General features: G+C 40.8%; 1 protein-coding gene and 1 long non-coding RNA gene across 8 annotated transcripts in view; one reads left to right on the top strand and one right to left on the bottom strand.

The window, feature by feature from the left end:
* Nucleotides 1–25,813, top strand: part of TNIK (TRAF2 and NCK interacting kinase) — a 391,801-nt gene that overhangs the window by 323,290 nt on the left and 42,698 nt on the right. The window contains 6 exon segments of the mRNA XM_019840116.3: nt 5,987–6,151; nt 8,355–8,594; nt 11,269–11,375; nt 20,305–20,468; nt 22,499–22,596; nt 23,456–23,479. Of these exon segments, the coding sequence (XP_019695675.2) occupies nt 5,987–6,151; nt 8,355–8,594; nt 11,269–11,375; nt 20,305–20,468; nt 22,499–22,596; nt 23,456–23,479 (798 nt within the window).
* Nucleotides 12,283–25,813, bottom strand: part of LOC109503571 — a 125,222-nt gene continuing 111,691 nt past the window's right edge. For 6 of the 7 annotated variants that reach the window (XR_006585264.1, XR_006585261.1, XR_002162649.2 and 3 more), the window contains one exon: nt 16,691–17,555. This is a non-coding gene — a long non-coding RNA (uncharacterized LOC109503571). Of the gene's footprint in view, nt 12,766–16,690; nt 17,556–25,813 lie in introns of those variants that run through there. The other variant, XR_006585262.1, reaches the window with a different exon arrangement.

The following is a 25,813-nucleotide window of genomic DNA, read 5'->3' on the forward strand; positions in this document are numbered from 1 at the left end:
AACCCGATGCGGGGCTTGAACTCACAGACCGTGAGATTATGACCTGAGCCAAAGTCAGACATTTAACCGACTGAACCACCCAGATGCCCCTTCCCTCTCTCCTTTCACTGAGTACTTGATCTGTTCTGATTGTTATATTGACTGTGATTTTCAGATTTCAGCCAGGGAGGAACATTTATGTCTCTATTGAAAGGAAGGGTGAGGACATTTTTACTCCTTTCAAATTCTCTGCCATTTCTGGATTGGGATGGAAATCAGATTTGTTCTGTAAAAACATCAGTATGATATTCTGTTAAATGTCAGCAAAATTTGAAGGTCTTTTTCTTTCTCATTTCCACTTTTTGAAAGATAGAGATTTATTTTCTTATGATACCTTTTTTTTTTTTAAACAATGGAGCAGATTCCTTTCCTTAAACTGGCATGTGATTGGGCCTGGCAGTAACTGTGTGTGCCCCTCCCCAACTTTTTCTTCAAATTTTCATCAACACACAAAAGTGACAGAGTGCTGTCTCTACATGAATGCTGTATGAAATTGTATTTCATTTTTTTCAATACTCCATCATGTTCTTACTCTGTGATGCATTCCAGTCATCTGGCCATGGTTTTATTTGGCAAACAATGGACCAAGATATCCCTTTATATTTCATCGGCCCATTGGACTCTGAAATCCTCTATATGAGAACTCCTCTACTTGGTTTTCCCTACTCAATAGTGATGTGGGTTTTCTTTTTTTCCTTTTTGTATGTTATTTTATATATGAGGTTTCAAATGACCATTTAGAGAGTTTATAGCTCTGCTCCCTTCTTTCCTCAGTTTCTGCTTCTCTCTCTTAAGATTTGGCATAAGGAGGTCAAGTTCAAGTTCTTCTACCTCCTGGCTGGGTGACATGGAACAAGCCTTGGAGCTTTCCTGGGGTGCAATTTCCCCATCTGCACTTCTTGCCTTCGGGAAGGCCCCTGGGCCATTGTGTGTATGAATGTGCCATTGAAACCATAAGCACTATGCAGATACAAATGAAAGATAGCATTCAACACAGTCATACTTTGTTTCCAAGGTCACTGTCACCCACAAGGAGTAAGTGTTTGCCTCTGTTGTTTCCGGTGTGTACTTCACACGGGCAGCCCACATGCGTCCCCATCTCCTCCACCCTCCCTCTCCCCAGTGATACATGCACACTTCTTCATTCCCTCTCAGCTTATAATATTTGCCTTATTATTTTTAAGTTAAATGCTCCATCCCCATGAAGACCTATACTTTTCTTTGGAGTCACTGGTTAAGAGTAGATAGTGGAAGAGTGGTCCCGGCTCTTGTCTTCAGATGAGACCGCATTTTAAACATTTCATATGAATGAGAGTCTCCCCTATCCTTAGAGGGGCCTCAGAGAAGGGCTGTCCCCAGTCTCGCTCAGTAACCATCTTGCTCCTGTGGTTTTTGCCAAAGGACAGTATGACTCACCTCTTTATGGGACCAGTGAATACAGGGCCAGGGTATCTAAACTTAAAAGTTATTTGTTGACTTCTTTCTCTTTCTCCAACATTTCCAATAAAGACAAAAACATCAAACTGTTTTGTTCAGTTTGAAAAAAAAGAATTCCCGTATGATTATGTTCAATTCACCATGTATAAGCTTCTAAGTAAGGCCTTCCAGGCCTCCGTAGACCCCACAGAAGCTGCATCATATAAAATATTATAAAAATGCACCCATGTGACATAGTAAATACATTTTTGCTGTCAACATCTAAAAGATTACTTCTATAATTTTGTTTTGAAATTTTTCTCTCGGCAGGTATCATTCATTTTTGCTAAGTGAGACACTGTAAGCTATGAATTGTCAACGTACAAAATTGACATCGATATATTTCCTTTTATACATGCTTAAACATATTTTTATTTATTTTGAGAAATTTTTTGAAATCCTACAATCAACAAATTTATTTTCAGGTCTTCTGTGTTCATATAGCCTTTATGCATCTCAGAGGCCTTAGACATCACTCCCATTGAACCCAATGGACAACACAGTGCTGCCTGGAGCAGAGTTTTATTTCTGAGACTATAATTATGGTTTTATTTCTCCCTATAATGCTATAAAACATAGCATAGCATTTCTCTTTTATTTAAGTTTATTTATTTTCAGAGAGAGAGAGAGAGCACAAGCAGGGGAGCAGCAGAGAGAAAAGGAGTGAGAGAGGGAGAGGATCTCAAGCAGGCTCCACACTGTCACCATGGAGCTCGACTCGGGGCTCAAACTCATGAACTGTGAGATCCTGACCTGAGCTGGGCGCTTAACTGACTGAGCCATCCAGTATAGTACAGCATCTCTGCAGAGATGATCTGAACCTCCCCAAATTTAGTTTTCATGTTCAAACAGTCCTTTTAATAAGAAACAAATCGTGTTTATCCTAAAACTGATCAGCCTCTCCTAATCTTGTTTTCTATATTCATTGATAATCCCTACAAGTATGAAATCCTTTGTAACATATCTTTTGTTGTCATGGTCCGGCACCTTGACCTTCTATATCTGTTGCTACTAGAGCATTCTTTTTTGGTGGTACTTCTGACATTTTACATCTCCTTGGAGCAGAGGCTCAGCTAATAGATTTTTGATATCATGCAAGGCAGATCGAAATATATCTCCATTGTACCCCATTGTTTAATCACAAATATCCTTATTCTGTGTGGAAAAAAAACACCTTCTTTATTTGTCTCACTCACATATCTATCTCCTTTTCGATTAGTGAAAGTAAGATGTAGTGAATCAGGAGACAGCCCTTTGCCCAGTATCAAAATGATCAGGAAGGGCCTGCACCCAAGTACACTACCCAACTTCTCTTTTGTCTGATATTAGGATGTTTGATTTGATATCTTTGCTCCAATATTCATGTTGTTCCTTTGGTGCAAAAGCAGTGGGCAACATTATCTTCCTAAAAACTTTGGGACAAGGTTCTCTTGAGGCAAAGTATATAGCCAGATGGCTCATTGTTACACCTTTCTCATAGATTTTCAAATTTCGTTGGACAAGTTCCAACCCAAGAAATTTCACCAGATTTTGAATCATCCTGAAATAATTTGCAAAATATAACCATAAATTAATTATGCCATATATTCTAGAATGGTACAACCTGACACATACGAATGGTAGGATTTAGTGTGTAAACCAGATTTTGCTAGAAGTACATTAGTAATATTTATACACGACCAATCAAACCCATTAACTTCCTATGAAAATCAGCACCTCACTTTCTGCCCTGTTCATTTCCCATGGCAGCTCTATGGCCCATATGGCCTGTGGTGAGAATACCTCCTTTACTGGAAGCTTGCTGCTGGCTGTTGGCCAAAAAAAATTCTTTATCTCAAAAACGGTTTCTTTGCTCAAGATGGAGTCTTTTTCATCTCCATCCCCTCAAGGCAGACTTTTTCAATTGCTGTTTTTAATGTGCTGTCTCTAAGTGTGTGTTTAATAAGGAGTGTATTTTACAGTTAAAAAATAAAAATAATGGCAAGTATTCCCCACTCTCTGAATATATTTGGTTCCTGACTGTTGGGTAACAGGTGGCTATCGATTGGATAGCCAGGTATTTCTCTGAAAATGCATCTGAATCTCTTGGGTTCCTGAGCTCAGACTGCAATGACCTGCTTAGACTGGGGGAGTTTGGACGGTGAGGGATGCTTGTACACGTGATTTATCTGTTAATGATCTTCCGTGGAAATAAGAAGATGGCTAGTATTTGACCAATTTCAGTGGCCTGGAATAGTCACTTTCTTTTTCAAGGAGTCTAGTATTTAGAAAAGCAATACATTGAATGCCTTCCTCTTAGTTTATCTACCACTGTCTTCATGGGACTTTGTCTTCTTTATGACCTCAGCTCAAAACTGGCTTTATTCTCTTCTTTTGCTCAGTGCAATAGCCAAGTAATTATTGCTGGTGCAATGCTTTGTATGCACGCATACACACGGTATACATGTTCTGGTTTATACGTCTGGCTTTTTATAGCTAACATTGTTTGGTATGTGGTAAAGCTCTTGGGACATGGAATTGCAAAAACAAAGTCAGCTGGATGCCAGTTGTATGTACCCTGCACAGCCATGGTGGGAGAGGACATGTTAAGTTATCCCTAAGTAGAGGTGGGGGATGGTCTTCTGTTCTGCAGCATATCTTCTTATGTTAAAATGTTTGCAATTATATGACAGTTTAAAAAAAAAAGACTTATTCAGTATATGAGACTGAGTCTGCCTCTAGAAAGATTCCTAATGAAATAAGAAGGAAGGGGAAGAATAGCTCTTGTGAAAAAATTTTAATTTCAAATCAGGCAGTGAAATGAATAAAGAGCTCCATGCAAATATATCTTGACCTGCATGTGGGTTCTGTGACAGACACTTGGAACACTCATCAGTGAGTCAGCAGAAGAGAGTTAATGCTCACACTGAAGAGTCATCAGGGTGGGTGCACTGCCCCGGAGGTTTGGAAAATACAGCTGTCAAATTGACCCTAAAGAAATAAAGGACAGGATAGGATGGATCGGAAAGAAAAGTCCTGGACCTCTTAAAGTCATCAAAGTTCTTAACATCTTGTTTATCTTTTTTGTTTTTAAGATTGTTTATTTTGAGAGAGACAGAGACAGCAACAAGCGGAGGAAGGACAGAGAAAGAGGGAGAGAATGAGACTCCCAAGCAGGCTCTGTGCTGTCAGCGCAGAGCCCCACACGAACTCATGAAACTGTGAGATCGTGAGCTGCGCTGAAACCAAGAATCAGACACTTAACCAACTGAGCCACCAGCTGCGCCCACATCTTGTTTATCTAAATTTCCATTCGGAAATATCCTCTGTGACAGTCTGCTGCAGACATGTACCGAGGGGAATCTTACCTGTAAAAAGGGCATTCCCTGGGACTGTGAGCCTTTCCTATGAAACACTTCTGATTAGTTATCTTCTTTGGGTTGGGAGAGACTCAGCAAGAAAGGGAAATGAAGCGGCCACAGAAGCGAAAGGGTTGGAGGCGGGGAGAGAAGAAGGGGAGAAGCAAGAATGAATGCCACACGTGGACAAACAGGGAGGAGGGTGGAGAGTAAGGCAGTGAAGTTCTGGATGGAAATGGAACGACATATTTTAGGGAGCAGGGAGACAAGTGAAAGGGAAGGATCCTAAAAGACAGAAACAATACAGGAAGTCTGCTGAAGACAGTCCAGCTCATTAAGGGAGCGCTTGAAGCACCCCCTTGCTTTATCAGTAGGGCATGTGAGGAAACGCACCATTAGTGGTCTTCCCTTCCTGTCCCATGAGAAAGCAGTTTTCTGCTGTTCCCAAGCAATCTTTTTTTTTTTTTAATGTTTATTGTTTTTTAGAGAGAGAGAGAGAGAGAGAGAGACAGAGTGTGAGTGGGGGAGGGGCAGAAAGAGAGGGAGACACAGAATCTGAAGCAGGCTCCAGGCTCTGAGCTGTCAGCACAGGGTTCAATGCTGATGCTGGCCTCCAACTCACAAACCGTGAGGCCAAAGTTGGAAACTCAAATGACTGAGCCACCCACGCACCCCTGTTCCCAAGCAATCTTAATGCCCACCAGTGTCTCCCTCACTGACGCCATGGCTTTGCAACCGACCAGTCAGTAAGACAATATCCAGTCAGTGCAAGATAAACTCTTAAGTGGGTCCCAAATTCCCAGTTAACTGAAACAGCACAAGATAACTGGGTACCAGATGGCTTATGTGTTCTGTGTTTTTGGGGCTAGGGTTTACTGTGACAGAAAATAGCTTTTTTTAAGAAGTTCTTGATGCAGAACAGGTATGAAGAGTTTGGGTTCCTTAAAACAAATTGACCAGAGGGTCACAAAAATGGCTGTGCAGGTGACTACAGATAATCCTTATTAGGAAGCAAATCAGTTTCTATCCATTTATCCATTGAAGCACCTTTTTTTTCTTGTTTGTTTTGTTTTTCTTTTCTTTGTTTTGTTTTGTTTTGTTTTGTTTTGTTTTGTTTTGTTTTTTGCTTCCAGGTAGAAGAGCGGTCAAGGCTCAACCGGCAGAGTTCACCTGCCATGCCTCACAAGGTTGCCAACAGAATATCTGACCCCAACCTGCCTCCAAGGTCGGAGTCCTTCAGTATCAGTGGGGTTCAGCCTGCTCGGACACCTCCCATGCTCAGACCAGTCGATCCCCAGGTACCTCTCCCCTTTGTTCCATTAGCAATTTCAATAGGGTGTACAGTTAAGCCTACGAAAACAACAGGGGATTGTAACTTGGATTCACACATCGGACCAGTCAAACAATGGCCCTTAATACAGAATCTATAGAAATAGAGGAGACCCCACTGGATTCGAGGGACGGGGAAGGGGTGAGAAAGAAAAAAAAAACCCATCCTTAACTTTGAGCCAACCACAAAGTCATTTCTTGGTAAATTGGCCTCACTGGAGACCTATGGGAGTGTCTGCAAGGTAGGAACAAGCATACTTGTAGTTATAATTACCAAGCTAATAGTCGTGTATATATGTATATGTATACACACACAAATATATATATATATATATATATATATATATATATACACATATATATGGATATATATATATGTTATATATAAACTATTATATTATCTTTTGTTCATTGGGATTTTGGTATGATCTTTAACCAGAAAAAGTAAATGAACTTGGATAAAATTGTGTCTTCCAAGCCAGCGTTTCCCAAAGGGAAACCGGACCATTAGCATCAGCGTCACCCAAGAAGTTGGTAGAAATGCAGTTTCCTGGGTCCGCCTCAGACCTGCTGCTCCAACCTTCTGTGGGGGCCTGGTAGTCTGTGGTTTAACAAGCCCCCAGGGTGCTCCTATGCAGTCTAGGACTCGAGAGCCACTGTTGTAAGCTATTTAAAAAAGAAAAAAGGTACTCCACCTCGGGAGATGTTTCTGGAGGTTTTAGGAGGCTTCTTAAATTTTAAATACTGAAAATGAAATAGGAAGTGAAGAATGGAATTTTATGAAAAACAAAGGTGATAATGCAGCTGGTTTCACCCACACGTCTTTGAAAACTCTTTTGAAGTAGGTGTGTGGTTTTGTGCTCTATTTGTAAAATATGCTTTGTTTTAATATTATTGTTTATTATATTTCATGCTAATTAACATTAAGAAAAATTTGGTTACAGTTCTATTCTGGTTGAAGCATAACATTCACCTGAACTAGACTTTGAGAATTTTCACTGAACTATAATTAATAATATTTCAGATTTCAGACCAAAGATGGTCTGAAGAGGCTAGGGCAAGGCTGCTCCAGGGGTAAGACCTCAAGGGCAAAAGGAATGGGGCTAGGCTAATGGAAGAGGACTGTGGAAATGCCCCCCAGGGGTCTGGCACTGAGAGGGCCTGATAGGCCCCTTGCACAAATCAGATACTAGATTAGTGTTTATTGAATTTAGGAAGTACTGTAGGTGTTTTCCCAGCCAAGATTTATTGACCACATTCCACATGCCAGGCAAAGTGCTAGACTCAGAGATACCATGTTGGACATGGCTCCCATCTCCAGGGAATTTACCTTTGTGGTGGAGAAGTAGACAGGCTTACAGAAGCAGTAGCAATAAAATGTGAGCAGTTCTAATGGTCGAGAGCACTGCGAACTCTTGAGTTTAATGATTTGTCTTAAAGAGCCACATTTCTACCAGAAGATGGCATGTCTCCCTGCATGAACAATATCAATGCATGCCAAATTGTGTGACTTACAACTCGGAAAAAAAACATCTTGGTGTGGAGAGATACATAGTATTGTGGGTGGTAAGAGCCAGCTTACCGGAAGACAGAATAATGCAGAGTTAGGTGTGTGGACCATGAGGTATGTGTGAGTTCCAATCCAGGCTCCAGCACCTATAAGCTGTGAGATCTAGGTTGTTATCTAACCTCTCTAGACCTTCCATTCACATGTGTAAAATGATGAAATAATTGTGTCTACCTCATGGTGAATTTAGTGAGTTCTTAAGAAGTAAGATATTCAGAGCATTTCTTGTTTTACAGAGTACTCTCTAATGTCAGGTTAAGGGTATTGAAGGGGGAAGTTTATCGTGTTAGAAGAAAAATATTTAAATACGTTATCTTGCTGGTCAGTAAATGTTCACTGAAAATTGCTCTCATTGTCACCACACTCATTTCACTGACTTCTTAGCAATCCCGAGTAAATCACTTAATTTTTGCCGAGCACCCTGGTTCAGCCCTACATATGTCTGTAAATGGGAAATTTGGAGAAGCTTCTGAAAGTATGCTGGAGATAACTATGATGGCCTCTTTGTCCTCCCTAAGATTTGATTTTCCCTTCCACTGAATGAGGTACTAGCTGATCTACTCTTTCTTCTAATCCTGTTGCTCTAATGTTGGTTCGATGCTTAGATTCCTCATCTTGTAGCTGTGAAATCCCAGGGACCTGCCTTGACCGCCTCCCAGTCAGTGCATGAGCAGCCCACGAAGGGCCTCTCTGGGTTTCAGGAGGCTCTGAACGTGACCTCTCACCGTGTTGAGATGCCACGCCAGAACTCGGATCCCACCTCTGAAAACCCTCCTCTCCCCACCCGCATTGAGAAGTTTGACCGAAGCTCTTGGTTACGACAGGAAGAAGACATTCCACCAAAGGTAACAGGGTGGCCTGCTTTTATCATCATTACTGTCATGGTCATCATTGTTTTTTATTGGTATTATTACCTCTATTCCAGACCTTTTATGGTCATGAGGAGCACGAGAATGTCAAAGCACGGCCCATGTTTGTTTTCATCCCTCCTCATTCCCAAGCTAAGACTTGGATTATCATTTATCACTTCTGACCTTCATTTCCCAAGAAATGGAGGCTCATATAGATTGAGTGACCTGGAAACATCTATCCTGTATCCAGAATTAGAACTCTCAATCTCAAGCATTCCAAGCTATTATTTTACTATCCATATTAAGAAATAGAATAATAAGGGCACTTGGTTGACTCAATCAGTAGAGCAGGCAACTCTTAATCTCAGAGTCATGAGTTCAAGTCCCACATTGGGTATATAGCTTTCTTTAAAAAGGAGAAATGGAAAAATGGATATTTTCACTGGTGACTGAATCTACATCTAGACTAATTGAAAACTTGCAGATAAAAAGTAGAAAATTGATTTATTCCTACTTTTAATAAGAACACAAAGTGAAATCAGATTGCAGGTGTTCAGAAGATAGTATTGCTCTTAAAATTGGCTGTTTAAGTCAAGTTCCTTCTAGCCCGGGTCATAATTTAATTCCTGAGGATAAAACTGTAGGGTGAAATGACTAGCCATCCACCGGACAGAATAACCCTGGGATTGGTTTCTTTTGTTTTTACCTAAACCAGTTGTTACTCATTCCAAAAGTTGTTATGTAATGTGGTCATGTATCTCGCTACAGACATCTTGGAAATATTTCAAAATACTGGAGAAATGTTTGCATTAGATTTTTCCTGGTCCAAGATTCCCCTTTCTTTTGAACTTAGCATAGGATCTATGACAAATGGAATGTCCCACAATTTCCGAAGATCAGTGCCATTGTTGATTCCCGGAAGAAATAATACTTTTTACCCAATGATCTTCAAATATGCTTCCTCATCTTCTACTCAAAAGGATATTATAACAGGATTTCCATTGGTTTGGAAATGAAAATAGCTGATCACGGCTTTCTTGTTGGTGCTCTCTTTTTGTGGAAGCCGAGATGCCATCAGAAAAGGTTAGTTAGGGAGCAAAGTCCAATATGGAAAATAGGACAGGCAGAGAAGTGTCACGAGAGCCAGAAAAACTGAAAATGGAAGTGAGTGGTCCACTCTCTGAAAGCATGTAGGCAGACATTTATAACTCTGGGAGAAAATTTTACATCTATACAAAGGTTTTAGTTTTAATAATTTGTTAGTTCTTTCTTCTCTACAACTATTTAAGTTTACAAAAAGAAAAAGGAATGTTTAATTTGAGCGGGTGGAAACTCTGATTTGGCCATTCTGCTTCACTTCACTGACTAATCTTCCTAGGTCTTTATCTTAAAATGCATCATAATAACCAACAAAATTTATATTAATCTTAAATATCACTTAATGTGTTAACCAATAATGTTATAACAAAGCACATTTTTAAAATATCTAGTGCAAGACACAAATCACTTTAGGGGCACCTGGGTGGCTCAGTCGGTTAGGCATCCGACATTGGCTCAGGTCATGATCTTGCAGTTCGTGAGTTCAAGCCCCGTGTCGGGCTCTGTGCTGACAGCTCGGAGTCGGGAGCCTGCTTTGGGTCCTGTGTCTCCCTCTCTCTCTGCCTTACCCCCATTCACACTCTGTCTTTCTGTCTCTAGAAAATAAATAAAAACATTAAAAAAAAAACCACAAACCCACTTTAAAAGAGCCCCAAGAAGTGAATGAAACGGAAGTACCTGACAAATGTTTAACCCAATTAGCTATCACGGGATATCTACATTTTCATTTCCTGCTCACTTTCATACAGTATTATTCTCCTCCCTCATGTTGGGCCCCTTTAGTACACTTACAATATTTGATTTCATTAAAAATGTTTAATGAAATGAGACATACATAAATTCCACCTTAGGCCTCGTCAGATAAGCTAATAATGATACATGTTCCTACTCTGTGTCTGATGATACACACATAGTCTTTTTGAAGACCCTGCCAGTATTTTCAATATTAATCCTGTTTTGTGTTACATTTGCAAATTGACCTTCCAAAGCACAGTGTCTAGGGGTTTGTTTCTAATTAGTGATTGCAAGTTGATTAGGAAATTGAAACATATAGAATCTATTGAAGTAGTTTCTCTGAGCTCAGCAACATGTGGCTTATGTCCCAAGTTCTAGCCTGATACCCTAGTTTCTCCCCAGATGTCATCATTTCCTTGCCTGTTTATCAGTTGTGACGTAGCTCAGCTTCTCTGGATGACTCTCATCTGATGAAATTTCCAGTGATCAGCTGAGTTGATGGTACCCCCAAAGAAGTATCTGATATTCACCACTCTTACACAAGCAAAGGAGGTCGGTTATTTTAGCCCAGTGAATCAAAATAATTAGCTTGGTCTCCTTTTTAATTTGTTTTTATAGTTACCGTACTCCTTTGTGATGGCTGAATGTGCCTCAGCCAGTGTCTTTTGTCTGATTGTGTTTAGGGAGTTAAATATTTCTTTGCAAAATGAACACTATTGCTTGCCTGTTTCTGTAACTCCTGGTAAATTTTAGAAAAGGGTTAGGCTGCTTTTCAGGTAGGAGCCTCTGGGAGCTATTTTATGGAAAATATTTCTGAATTCCGGTTTTCTTTCAGGTGCCTCAAAGAACAACTTCTATATCCCCAGCATTAGCCAGAAAGAATTCTCCTGGAAATGGTAGTGCTCTGGGACCCAGACTGGGATCTCAACCCATCAGAGCAAGGTAAGGGAAGGAAGATGGTTCAGGTAGAGGAAAAAACCCCACCTGCCACTGTCATTATTGCTTTCCTAAAAATTGGTTTTGTCCTTGTTTCACTTTAGAGGCATGTCGACTGGGCACTTGGGCTGTAAGCTTCTGTGGGGCCGGAAGATACACCTTTTATTTCTTCAGTCACCTTTCACAGAAATCAGTGCAGAGTGAGGGCTCATGAATAAATGAGTGAGTGAGGCATCCCAGAAGCCAACCAAGTGTACCTCATTTTTAAAATTTGAGAGTAAAATTGCAAATATAAGTCTGGTTGGAATACCCCAAGCCATTACTTAAGAGGCCATTTCATGAAGTCAGCAGAACAAGACAGCCTGGTTTGAGGTGATTTTTAGCATCAGGTCAAGAAATATACCCTCGGAGCCATTAAGACATTACAAAGTAATTGCCAAAGAAATGTATTAGTGGCCAGCTGCAGAGCTCCCTAGCTTGACAAATTACAAAAGAACTATTTCTTAGCAAAAAATCACCTCTTTGGCATTATGGAGGGTCACTCAGATACAATTATGCTTCCACCGCTACTCTGTGCTCTCCTAGAATTTTCCATCAACAGTGGATATTCCTACAGTGAGGAAACTGCATTCACCTACCGGTTGGTGTAGAGGTCTCAGGAGAATCTGGAAAGGAAGCAATATCTGTACTGTATCTGAGCTGATTCTATGCCGTTTGCTTCTCCAGTTGGTCGAGCTTCCCTCAGATTTTTCATGATGAATACACCACTTTTTAGGATCAACTGAAATAGCAAATGGTTTCTACTGAGACTATAAAAAGGATGAGCTTGGGCAGGCCGTTATGTTCTTCTTCACTGTGTTCATGAGAGAAGGACTCTCCCTAGCTAGTAAGAACGAGAGACTGGAAATAAAAGTTATGATTATTTGTACGTATCTTTAATATAGGGAATGCTTTTGATCGTGAAGCTTTAATATTCCTCTTCACATGAAGAGCTTTAGAAAGAGGTCAGTCCAAAAATAAGATGGAACTGTACTAAGAACAGTAATCCCTTCAGGGCGAAGAAGTTAGCCCGTTCTGAGTGGGACTGCCAATAGCAGGAAGCTCTGAATGAGCCATTTTTTTCCCAGTGACTTGTCAGCTCCAGCCTGAGCTGGCGTTGCTAAGCAGCGCTGAGGAAGACCAGAGTGTACTGTGACCGGGAGCCAAAGGAGCATCAGCCCTGGGATCGCGGGCGTGAACTTTGTCAGTCCCCCTCTTCGAGCAGCAATAAGCCCCCAATTATCCGTGCTTCTTGGTCCCTTGGACCCTGCCCTCGAGGCTCCGGTCATGGGATCAGTTGCTTAGAATTTTAGCGGCTGTAGATCAAGCGTCATTTCAACTAAAATCTTTTTCCTTTCTATCAACCAAAAAGAAAGAGAACTATCATTATATAATCAAATAAAAAGCAGCTCTTTGTTCCCTCTGAAGTGTTATTTTAATGACACTAGGGCCTAAGATAGTTGGCTTTTGATGGTCAGTGGCTTGTAAAACATGAGCTTTTCCCTCGGAACCACTTAAATTTGTACTTTGTCCAAAGAATGCAAACTTTGTGCGACAGCTAACATTTTTCTGCTTACAGAGAAGGGAGGGAGGGAGGGAGCTAAGAGGTAATAATTATTTACCTACAATGAAAATCAGGGACTGGGGGGGCGGGGGTGGAGAATCCCCATCTCTGCCAACTAGAGTAATCCTCCCGGACCCCCTACTTCTTGCTATCACCAAATGACCAACACTTAAGATGTGAATCAGACTTTGCCAGTCTAGATTGGATTGCATTTTTTAAAGCTTCAGGATTTGGTTTATTTACTCTTTGGTTATTTACTGTTTATTACTTCAGGATTTTGGTTTATTGGTTTCGGTTTCCTTTGCTTCATAAGAAAACATCCTAAAAGTTAGTAGTCTGAAATAGGAACAATTTATTATTTCTTGTGATTCTCTGGGTTGGCTAATAAGTTTTTCGGCTGGTCTCACTTGGGCTACTTATGCAGCTGCGCTGAGCTGATGGGTCAGCTGTACCTTCATGTGGACCTTCATCCTGGTCTTCTTTACTGTTTGGCAATCTCAGGACAGCCTCCCGAGAGGGAGGGCCCCAGTACAGGAGCACTTTTCAAGCCTTTGCTTGCGTCATCTTTGTTGATGTCCCATTGGCAACCACAAGTCATGTGGGCAAGCCCTGAGTCAGTGCGCTAAAGAAAATACACAGGGCACGGATGATGGGAGATGTGATTGGCTGGGGGCATTACTGTAAAACAGACTCTCCTATCTTATATTGGTCTTAATGAAGTTCTCATAGTTCTTTTTGTACCACTCTTCAGGCAACTGGCCATCCACGAAGCCATGACAAAGGGTTGCTTTTAAAGAATTCATCCTTTACCATGTTTATGAACTATACTTCTTGTTGTTGGTCAGTATTCCTTTTTATCCTCCCGGCCCTTCTCCTTAAATTGATCCTCAAGGGAAAGTAGAAAATTAACAAAGTAAGAATGGATCCCAAGAAAAATCACACATCTAATAAAGGACAAATTCACGATGTTTTGTTGTTATTATTTTCATTTGCTAAGTTCAGCAAATGTATACTGAGGACCTGCTGTGTTCAGGGCTGCATGGGACCTTGGGAGTCAGTGACTCAACCAAGACCACCTGAGTCTAGGGCCCATGGGTCAGAGGATATACCATACCTGCTACCCTTTGGAGCTATAGGCATTATTAGGGGCAAAATTCTATTTCTTGCCTTGCTGTCTTCCTTTGCTTTGAGGTAAATATGTGAATTATAGGAAGAAGGCAGAGGCTCCCTTCTTTTGTAGCAAATGTAGGGACCACAAATATAAGGCAATAATGTCTGAACATGGAAGGAACCTGAGTCCCCAAGTCCCCACCTGAGGAAGAACCACCAAGGAGACCAGTTTGATCTGTGTATGTTGTGATATGAGTGAGAAATAAGCCACTTTTGTGCTAAGCCAGCAGGAAAAAGGAAGACTAGAAAGTAGAGCCTAATGGTTAAAGAGCTCAGTTTTTGCTTCCTGAATTTAAGTACTAATGAACTCCAAGCACTAGGTGCAAGATATTGTATATTCAGTAACTGCAGAATGTATGCTAATTTCTGAGAATGTAGGAAACAGTATGTGTAAGTCAGCTACTTGGCACCCTGAATGGAAGATTCTGGAGGTGAGTTAAAATGGGAGATGCAAGCATGCCTCCAACGTGAGGAAAAAGCAGAGCTTTACTATTTTCAAAAGCCTTCCTTCTCCTGGAAAAAAAAAATCTCCCTATTATGTCACTTCCCCTATCTACACACACTACACCAAATCTTAGAGAACATGTCTTAGAATCGTTGTGTGTGTCAAGGAATACAGCTATGCTGACATTAGCTGGTCAGGAAAGTGTTACTGGGCAACCCCCTTGCATCCCTGCCTTCTGATTGGTTTGGGTTTTTTTATTTATTTCTTTATTTAAGAAACACATCTGGAACATCTTTATTTGTGAGGCACTCTTCAGTGTGCATCTCAAATAGTAACTAATTTAAACCATTTAACAGGCACCTGGGTGGCTCAGTTGGTTAAGTGTCTGACTCTTGATTTCAGCTCAGGTCATGATCTTGCCATTCCTGAGATCGAGCTCTGCATCTGGTGCACTGACAGCATGGAGCCGGCTTGGGATTTTCTCTCTCTCCCTCTCTCTCTCTCTCTCTCTCTCTCTCTCTCTCTCTCTGCCCCTCTCCTGCTCGTGCGTGTGCATGCTCTCACTCTCAAAATAAATAAACTTTAAACCATATAGCAACTCTGTGAGGTAGTGGCTATAATCACCTCTATTTTATAGAAGGGAAACTGAGACAAACACAAGTTAACTAAATTGTTTAAGGTGACAAGATTATTAAGTGATAGAGCCACCATTTGAACCATTGTCCACAACCATTCTGTGGCACCAAAGTCCATACTCTTAAGTACCATGCCATGCTTACCTGTTTTGCAATAAACACGGCTGGTGTTGCTGCATCGTGTTCCCAAAGGAAAGAGGGTTCTTGATTTGTTCATTTTGCCTCCATTTTGCCTCCATTTTTCCCACCATGTAATTGAGTGAGAATGTTAATAGCTCCTCTTAATCCTGTGGTTGATTCTCATCTTGTGGTATTGACTACCTTTTAGTGGTTGTTGTCCCATAGAACCTATTTATAGCCCCCAAACTCTCCTACTCAAGCTGGTACTGATATCATTAGGTGCTTTTGACAGTTTCCACCCCATCACCATAACCCCACACACCTGTTCCTGCCCTTCTGTCTCATGCATATGCAGATCTGTGTGCAGTTCCTACCTGCTGTGTGGGCTCCCAGATGCCTTATGGTGTCAGAGTGATTAGTTGAGTTTAAATCAAGATTTGGTTTGTTCATTTTTTAAAATACCGTTTTTAAAAAATTCCAGGTACCTTAATATTTAACTTTGATTCATGTGTTCTTTTAAAGCAAATTAAAATTTTATCAAACAAGTACATTCAGAATATGAAAAGATTTAAAGTAAGCCAGAAGCACCGAGTCAAAACCCAATGACTAAATGCTTAATTTAAAAAAATAATTCTCTGTCCCATCCCAAACCTCTCTTCCTATGGCTCATTTGTTCTCATTGGCTGTGTCATCACAGAACAAAGTAAAGTGAATTTTGGCAGTCAGCCAGTTAATTACAGACTTGGCCCAAGTATTTGGGCCAAGAAATCACTTTGTAATCCCAATTTTCTGTTTTGACTTTTTATATGATTCAAGTAAATGAAATAATTGCCACATCTTCACTTTACTGTGTGTTTTACAGGCCCATGGCATTGTCTGTGGGATGGCAAATGTCTGAACCAGAAGTTAGCATTTGAAGAAGTATATATGAATGTTTTCAAGTTTTTACACATTTGGATCTGAGTAGTTTCAGTTGACATGTGAACAAGAGAGATCTATTATTTCATAGAATTCTTCTGAAATTCCCTCTAAAAGCATTTATCTCAGACTTCTTGGCCCCAAGGCCAGACCAGATTACTATACAATAAGGAAAAGAAAAATATGAATGGTATGACATTTTATCAAAATACTTATATTTTCTGGGGCGCCTGGGTGGCTCAGTTGGTTATGTGTCCGACTCTTGAATTTCAGCTCAGGTCATGATCTCACAGTTCATGAGTTTGAGCCCCTCATCAGGCTCTGTGCTCACAGTGCCGAGCTTGCTTGAGATTCTCCCTCCTCCTCTCCCTCTGCCCCTCCTCTCTCTCTCTCTCTCAAAAATAAATTAGAATGTTTTTAAAAATTTTTTAATAAAATTTTTTTAAATACTTATATTTTCCAAAAAAAAAAAATAACGTAGAAAAAGCATTTTGAAGTTTCCCCTATTTCTATGTGTGTTTGTATAGACACTAAATACTTCTTTCAGTCTCCAGCAGCAAAAATAGCAACCTATTAAGATCAGCACCCATGCTGGTTCGCTCCAGTAAGAAGGGCCTGTGCTAATGAGGCCCAGGTCACGGATTTAATACCCATGGGATTCAATTAATTTCATGCCAGAAGAGGCTCTGAGCTCCATCCGAGACACATGCACTTGCCAGCTGGTTCTGCCAATGACCAGGCCCCTCTCTGACAGCCTGGGCCCAGGCCTTATATCATCAATATGGCAGCAGCCTCCCACCTGGTCAGCCTGCATGTCTCCTCCCCAGTCATCCATAAGCCTGCACACAGGGGAGACCTGTGTGCTCTACCAAGCTTTACAGGCACTGCTGCATAAGGCATCCATTTCTTCTGATGACCCACTCTTCCAGGCTACCCTAACACAGACTTAGTACTCCATCAGGGTGGGTGTCCTCTCTACACCAGCTAGCCCCAGAAAAATCACAGCCCCTGCGTCTTCACTCAGGCGCTCCCCCAGACTTCCTGCTTATTCCTCAAAGTCCCAGTCAAGTCCTGTCTCCTTCTTGACACCACCTCAACGACCCCAGGCTGCATTCATCGTTCCCCAAACTCCGACAATACTTACGGGCTCTTTCACGCATAGCATGCAGAGATTTGCCTTCTTCACTGTTGTCTCCGCTGCCTGTTTCTCACGTCTAGAATTCTGCTGCATCTCACACCTGTGACCTGTGCTGTCCTCCATCCCTCATACTGGTCCAACCAGTCTCACAAAGCAGCTGTTTCACAGAAAGGTATTGGTTAAATTACCAAAGGAGTGCTGTGTTCAAGCAAGTAGCTGGATCCTGCTACCACACCACAGTCACCAGAGAAAAATATCTCAGAGCTCACAGCCACCCTTCTCACAATAACTGTTTTTATTTTTAAATACAAAGAACACTACATTACCATTCTACAAAACGAAAGCAACTACCATGTCCATGTCCATTACCATGTCCATTAGCATGTCCATTACCTTTAATCAGTGATACAGTTGGCTAGCAATGCAATTTTTAGAAAAAAGAAAAAAAAAACTTTGGACTTTATTAATTATGTATAAATAATTCCTGACCATCACTGTTTAATCAAACAAGACCAGGGGAAATAATTTATTATTGGGAATAAAAGGAGATAAGATTGTTTCTTTAAGGAAAATTCAAAAGGTAGGATACTGCATAAGTATTATACATTTATCATTTTAGGTATTCTCCAAATCAGGGCTAGTTCCAGTATGGATCCAAATCTATTTTAGCCAGTTAAGTGCTAGCAGTTTTCACAAAAATAATTACTATGCAAAGGAGTCCTATAAAAATATTGAGAATTTAAACATTTTCCTTAACTTTGATAATCACTTCTGCTTCAGTCGATCATACTGTTGGGTTGACTTAGCAACTCCTTTACCATAAAACCTTAAGATAAATATTGTCATAAATTCTATATTTATGTGATAAAAATTACTAAGTTATGAGGACATATTTATTTTCACATATGTTTTCCAGAGCCACCAGCCATGTCTTACAATAACCCAATATTTAAAACATTTTCTCACTTGATCAAATGTTTTTGGAAGATACATCACCAAAAGCAAAGTTCTTAAGTTTTCAAAACAGAAATTATTTGGTCCAGTTGCTGCTATAATGATGTCATTCTGTGGCCAGATTTTTGGTACACTAAAATGCAAGCGTCTCAAGGGAAAGAGACCATATTATTTCCATTTTTATACATGAAACATGGGACACCCCACACAGTTTAGTGTGCACTTGACAGTCTTGAAATGAGGGGAGCAAAATGAAGACTTAAAATTGCATTTTAACATGAATTATTGCATTAAAATCATAGTCTGTGATCACACTAAGGTGTGCAGTTCTGTTTGGAGAACTGAAGACATTGGAAACATGAAGGGGCCCTCGGCAGGTGGATGGCAGTGGATTTGAGCTTTGAGTTGCAGGTTTCACTAAATTATCCATGCACTAATTTAGGCCCAGAATTATATGAATGAAAAGGCCTCTAAGGTATAAATTAAAAAGGAAGGGCTTTGTGGAAACTTTGAGGATGCTGCTTATTTTTATAACAAAATCATAAAAACCTCAGCAGCTGTTTCCCACCACTCTCTTAGGACAGCTTCTATGATCACCAAAAGTGGCTTACGTGGCTCTGTCCATGCTCCCATGCTGCCCTGTGCTCACTGCAGGCAAAGCATGGAGGAAATTGGCCGCGTGCGTCCGGCTAAACCGGCAGATGACAAGACTGTGTCTTGTTCATTACCATATCTCAAATGCCTGACCCAGTGCTTGGTATAGACCAACTGAGTGAGCAAATAAATACCACTATTTTGGGGGCAGTTTACATATAGAGGTGAATAATAATAAGATTTTATAAACGTATTTATTCTTGAATTAGCGCCCAATAATTATTTTAAAACACACCTCCTTTTGATAACAGCCAAAGTATATAAAGACTTCCTGAAAGAAATTTAAAATGCAAATATACCACTAACTACATAAGCAGAGAACTTGATTAAGCAATTCACAGAAGAATTATAAATGTCAAATGAATGTGAATAAGAATTATTCTACCTCAAGAGTAATGTTTTAAAACAACATTACAACAACAAGATAGATTTTTTTTTTTTTACAAAGTAGCAAACTGCTCATCCTAAAGCGTGGTAAGAATTCAGTAAGATGGTCCGTTTCATACACTTCAGCAAAAACCAGTAATAACATTACACACCCACATACAAACTCATATGCAACACACTCATCCCTGTTCATGTCCTTCCACCCAACAATCCCAGTTCCAGGAAAGAGATGTGACTGGGATGTGCAGGTGCCTGGAGATACTTATTTCAATGTCGTGTGTCACGGCAATGTATTGGAAGTAGCTTAATATCCAGCAGTAGAGGAATAGTTAAACTAATTCATCCATATACTGGATTATTATGCAGCCATTGTTATTTTTGTAAGCATAAGAAGCTGCTCCCAAAGCAGTGCTAAGGGAGGGTGGAAAAAAGCTGCAAAACCGAACATACAGCATGCTTCTGTATATACAAAAGTCTAGAAGGTACTCTACCAAATAGTAAAATATAGTTGGATGTCTCTTGGGTCAGAGATTGAATGTGTTGCTTCCTTCTTTTATCTTTTAATATTTTTCAAGGTTTTTTGTTTTTTTGGTTTTTTGGTTTTTTGTTTTTTTTACAATGAACACAGGAATAAGGGTTTCAAAGAAAGCCTCCTTTGACGAGCACCATTTCAGAGCTAATACTTTAGTGTAATGACCCAGGAGCTGGGTCAAGAGTTCATCTCATCCAGCAGTATCTGGCTGGGAGCTCCACAGAGGACGACATGACTGTCATTTCCGTTGACCCCTTCTGTGCAGTGTCACACATGTGCTCTCTTTGCTCCTTTGCACCGGGGGTGGGACTGGACTGGACTGTGTCTGTGGATGGCAAGGTGTCCAGGGTGTAGTCACCGTGTTCTGCCTTCCACACAGCAATCCTGACCTCCGGAGAACGGAGCCTGTCTTGGAGAGCCCCTTGCAGAGGACCAGCAGCGGCAGTTCCTCCAGCTCCAGCACCCCCAGCTCCCAGCCCAGCTCCCAAGGAGGCTCTCAGCCTGGATCGCAAGCGGGGTCCAGCGAGCGAACCAGAGTTCGAGGTAAACCTTCCCCCACCTTTCCCAACAACATTGCCTGGAGGAGAGAGCGGGGGCATGGAATCCATTTACTTCCTGACTTTTGTGATTCCTGCTCCTGGCATGGCCACCGCTGTGTGATGCCACAGAGTCCTGACTTCCCGGAGCCTCAGTCTCCTTAGATGAGTGAACCGCCATCCCCAGTCATATACATGTGTGACGTCACAGTGTGGACTAAATCTTTTCTAATTGCAGATCACGTTGTTTTCCGGGATGATCATAGACCATTGGTCTTATTTGAAAATATAATTACTTTTGAGTCGCCTGAATTCCCATTTCCATTTGTTGTCTGTTTAGAGTTTCATGTACCCCAAGTATCCTCCTCCCAGTATGCCAGTCTTCCCTTTGTGTGTGAATATATTTCATGATACGAAGGATCTCTCAAAGTGGGATTCGGTAAAGACTAACGTAGAACACATACACATTTTAAAGAAGAAATAAACTCTTTGACTTAGAAAGTATATTTCACTCTTCTAGTTATTCCTACCAAAGAGGGATAAAAAATGAGCCTCTCTGACCATTTATTCAAGTCATTTATCACTGTTTAGTTTTCATTAATGAGGAAGCTTGTGAAAAACATTAGCATGTCCAGCTAATTACACATGACAACACATTGCTTCTAGCTAATCAAAATTTACTCTTTCTGAATAACCTTCAGAAGATAATTTTGCTTCCAAGTAATAAACACCAGAACTTTTTTAAGTGCAATTTGATAAATATTAACAAATTACTGTGCTCTGAGAAAAACCACCAGCCCTTTTTCTTAGCCTCTTCATTAGCCACAATCATAGGTTGCCACATATTAGCTTTTTAAGGTTTTAAATAAGTAGAGTCACTGTATTTCCATTTTGGAAAGGTTGAAATCTGGCGTGCAGTGTTCATTTCTCTGGACCAGGATATGGCTGCCTCCATATGCATTCTTCAGACCTCAGTGGTGCAGCACATAGCTATGTGTACTTCTGTTGCTTTACTTCAAATATAAATTTACTTAATTGAGAAAAGTGCCATTCATTTATCTTTTTTCTATTCACAAGCATCTTAAAATCCTTAGAGAAAACTAAAGAAGACTAAAGTTATGCGTATCATTGTAATTCTCTGATCCGGTTTGGGTTTAATTCTTATCTTCTTTCCTTTGGCCCCTAGTTCCTCTGGGTTAAAAACACTGTTGTATCCCTGATGTGTTTCTGCCCGTGAAAGACCACTTTACAGTAAAAGAATCTCTCCGATGCCAGATTGTTTTTTCTGTACCTATAAAAAAATCTGAGAGATACTCTTCACTCCATAGCTGTTGGGGGACCTCCCCCATCCTCCATTCTGGGGCTCTTCCCCTTTGTCACCGATACTCTCCTTCCTGTCCCCACCTCATTCTTTCTTCCTTAAAGGACCCAGACAACCCCTGCCCCCCATTTAAAAACCATTCCATCACATAAAATAGGTTTCTATTTTTTCCCACAACACTCCCTCAAAATAACCTACTCTGACGGGTAAGTGGTACAAGAAGAAACCAACCATAGAATGCTAACACAGAAGCTCGTCTAGTGTACTACCGAGAATAGGACTTGGGTAAGCCAGACAGAATACCAACTCTGCCCATAATTTCAGCATGACCTTAGGCTAGTATGCCATCTCTCTAAGTCTGTTTTGAACAGTGAAATGGGAAAAGAGGGCCATACATTGGGTTGCAGCAAGAATTCGATGAGACGGTTGACATAGAAGGCTTTTAGCATTAAGCCTGACACACATTTAGCACTCAGTAAATGGTGGTGGTGCTGGTACGTGCTAGTTTTTCTTACTATTATTAGTGACTTCCAGGTTACAAGCCTAAATGCGTTTGCCTGAATATTAACAATTTTTTCATGGATGTGTTTGAGGATTTGCCTAAATGAATGATGTATCCCGAGTAATCCCGAAGGATGACTCACCACAGAACTCTAGAACTTGAGTCAACACTTTTGATGGTCATTATTTTTCTTGATCCCTGTCTTTCTACCTAGCCAACAGTAAGTCGGAAGGATCACCTGTGCTCCCCCATGAGCCTTCCAAGGTGAAGCCAGAAGAATCCAGGGACATTACCCGACCTAGTCGACCAGCTGTGAGTGCTTTTGAACTCCTTTAAATTACCAGAAAAGCCACAGGACACAGTAGTTGGGGATACACCCATGACTATGAAACAAAACTTAATGAGATTAAGAAGAAGAATGGATGCTAGAAGTACCCAGAAGAGAGTAATACCTGATTAGGAAAGAACTGGACAGATCTCAGATTGTCTATCTGCCATTAGGCTTTCTGCCAATCATTAGCACTACTTTAGAGAATAAAAAAGGCGGGAAATAACTCCTATCATAACATAATTTCTACTCAGCAGCTTTGGCAAAAAGATGTTCAAGCTAGCAGTTGAAGGGATGTGGGCACTTTCTTTGGGTTTCTGTTGTCTACTCTGCCCTCTCCCCATATTATTTTCCATATGAATTAATGTAATTTATGCTGTTTTTCATGCCTTTAGGACTCTATTTTTCTGGACCAAAACATGATAAGTGTGGTTTGACCATGGGCCTGACAACTTGAAATCTAGCTTCACTGCTGTGACATGACAGACCCCAGATAGTTTTAGCAAAAGAAATAAGAGCATGGAGGCTGATATTTGAAAGTTGGAAATTAACTTGGGATGAGTTATTATCCATCCACAGACTTTACTTAAAATTTCTGAGAACCTTTTCTATGAAATGAATGCGAAGGCTTTTTGGTTTACTCTGGTTTTTACATATTTAAGTAAGGAAGCATAGTGAGAGTAATAATGAAGGGAATTTGCCCCATTTGGGGTTGACGCCCTTTCTGCTATTGCATTTATCAGTTGTGTACTAACAATTCCCATTTTGTGTCTAACCTGCTCTCTTTCTTCTGGCTTTTCCCCCTCCTGTGGATTCTTTTGGATTGGGTTCCTCCTTTTTCAGAGCTATAAGAAAGCTATAGATGAGGTTAGTATTACCTTTTCTTGGTCATGCTGTCACAAGATGTAAATATACAGGTGATTTCCTGATGTTGACATTCAGAAAAGTGGCCTGTTGGATCACAGATTTGAAGCTCACTCCTCTGGAGTGGTCTGCTGGAAGGCAAGCCCCTTCAATGGCAGCCAGCCTGAGGCCCTCAGACACTCGGGTAAAGCTCCAGAGACCTTCCTTCGAAGCCAAAATGTCACTTTTCCAATGTTCCAGTCTAGCTAAAGATAAACATTAGTGCTTTGTTATTGGCAGTTTTTCATTCCAGCACCTTCCAATAGCAAAGCCCGAGCTCTTAACCTGTGCTCACCAGCCTCGCGAGGGGATGGCGGTTTTACTAACAGAGAAAGAGACATCATTCTAAAGCACTCCAAATTTATAATGTGTGATTTGTGAACAAGGAGTTACTGGGTATTGTTAGATTAATTTTGTGGGACATTAACTACAGCATCGGCAGCAACATCAACTTTAGTTAATGAATCCTGGCGAGTTAAGTGACTTTATTTCCTTATCTGCGGAGACATTTTTCCATTAGAAAAATATATGGCTTTGTCAATCTTAGGTAGCTTGCTAAGAAGGATGACTGCCTTCCTGCTGTTTGTCAGACCTGCATGAATACAGCACAGTGGAGTTGTGCTGTTGTTTGTTTTCAGAGACAGGCCTTGCAAAGAGTCCTGAGTGCATGGAATCTGAAGACTACTATTATGGCTTTAAGGCTGTAGCTCTGCTGAGCACTATTTTTGTGAAACGACATGGAAAAAGCGCTGGCTTTGGAATCAGCAAGCTGCATTCAAATTCTAGCTCCCCCGAGTAAATAACTGGCCAGGACCAGTTTCCTAACCTCTCTGGGCCACAGTTTCTTCATGTGTAAGATGGGGATGAAGGCACCTGCTCTGCCTCGGTCGTAAGATTGATTAGGATCACTCAAGATCGCGTGTGCGAGAACATTTTGAGAAAGCCAAGAGGCAGTCCTCATGCTAGTTTGAGCCCGCGGCATGGCGCCATTTTGGCAGGTGGGAGAAGCCGGATCCTATGCTTCTGACCTTTACCAAAGAGCCTCTCTTTTTCAGAATTAGGACTGCCTTACCATTCAGAGTGGTTTAGAATGTTATTTCTTAGGTAAAAGATTACTGCTCATAAAAGAATGAGACTCTATGTGTCTACAGTGTGTGGACGGCATTTATAAGAGAGCAAAATGAGGAACGTTTTTCATTGCTTTGTACCACAGCCCTGAACTTTCCCTCATCATAGTCAGAAGGACAGCAATTGTTACACCTTTTATCAGTTTTTTCCCACATGGTTGAAGACAGAAAGCGATATTCTGGTGCTATGGCTGCCAGAAAAAGGGTTGTGTGTGTGCGCAACTCAAGGGAAATCTCACGAGATTTCAGCTTGAAGGTGGTTGTCGTGAGGAAAATGGATTTCATCTGGTTAACCCAGGATATTTTAGGCTTTTTAAAAATTGCTTTATTTATTTTGCTTTACTCTCATACCCTGGACACAGATGAGAGATAGCAACAGAAGTATAAGTAATTGAGGTGATGTAAGTGGCACACCAAAATCTCGGACCATGTGTGATTGGAAAATATCCTCCAGGTGATTCTGTTAACCCTATCCCTTGAATATCACTGATCCAAACCACTAAAAATACAGGATTACTTGGTTCTGCCTAACTCAGTAGTTCTCCCCCAGGGACGATTCCACCTCTCCTTTTCCTTCCATCCCCTTCTTTCCCCTTAGGAGATACTTGGCAAAGTTTGGGGTGGTTTTGTTCATCACAACTTGGAAGTGGGGGGCAGTGCTACTGGTAGCCTGTGGGTAGAGCAGAAAGATGCTGTTATACATCCTACCATGCCAAGAGAGCCACCCAGAGTAGAGAAGGATCTGGCCCCAAACATCAATAGTGCCACAGCTGAGAAACCTTGAATTAAACCTTTCTCCCATCTTCAGTCACAGGGTTCAATATGGCTTCCTTCCATTGTGACTGATTTGGCATTTAGATAACCCAGGATTGAAATGAGAAGTTTCAAAACTCTTGGAAAACATGTTGCTTATTATTGTTAATTTAACAGTTTGATTTTTCATGAAAATCAGTCTCAAGGAGTGTCCATTAATTTAGCATTCCTTTCTAATGGGATATAAGATTGTGCAATATAGTCTGTGATTATTTAATACAATCATTGAAAATATTCTTTTCACTCTAGCAGTTAAACATATGACATGAAGATTGATACATAAGCAAATACTGGCTTTAGCACTATATTTTTGTTATTGTGTAAGAATCTGAAAAATCCCATCGCACACCCATAGACA

The sequence above is a fragment of the Felis catus genome, chromosome C2 (genome assembly GCF_018350175.1).
Source record: "Felis catus isolate Fca126 chromosome C2, F.catus_Fca126_mat1.0, whole genome shotgun sequence".
Taxonomy (NCBI): Eukaryota; Metazoa; Chordata; class Mammalia; order Carnivora; family Felidae; genus Felis; species Felis catus.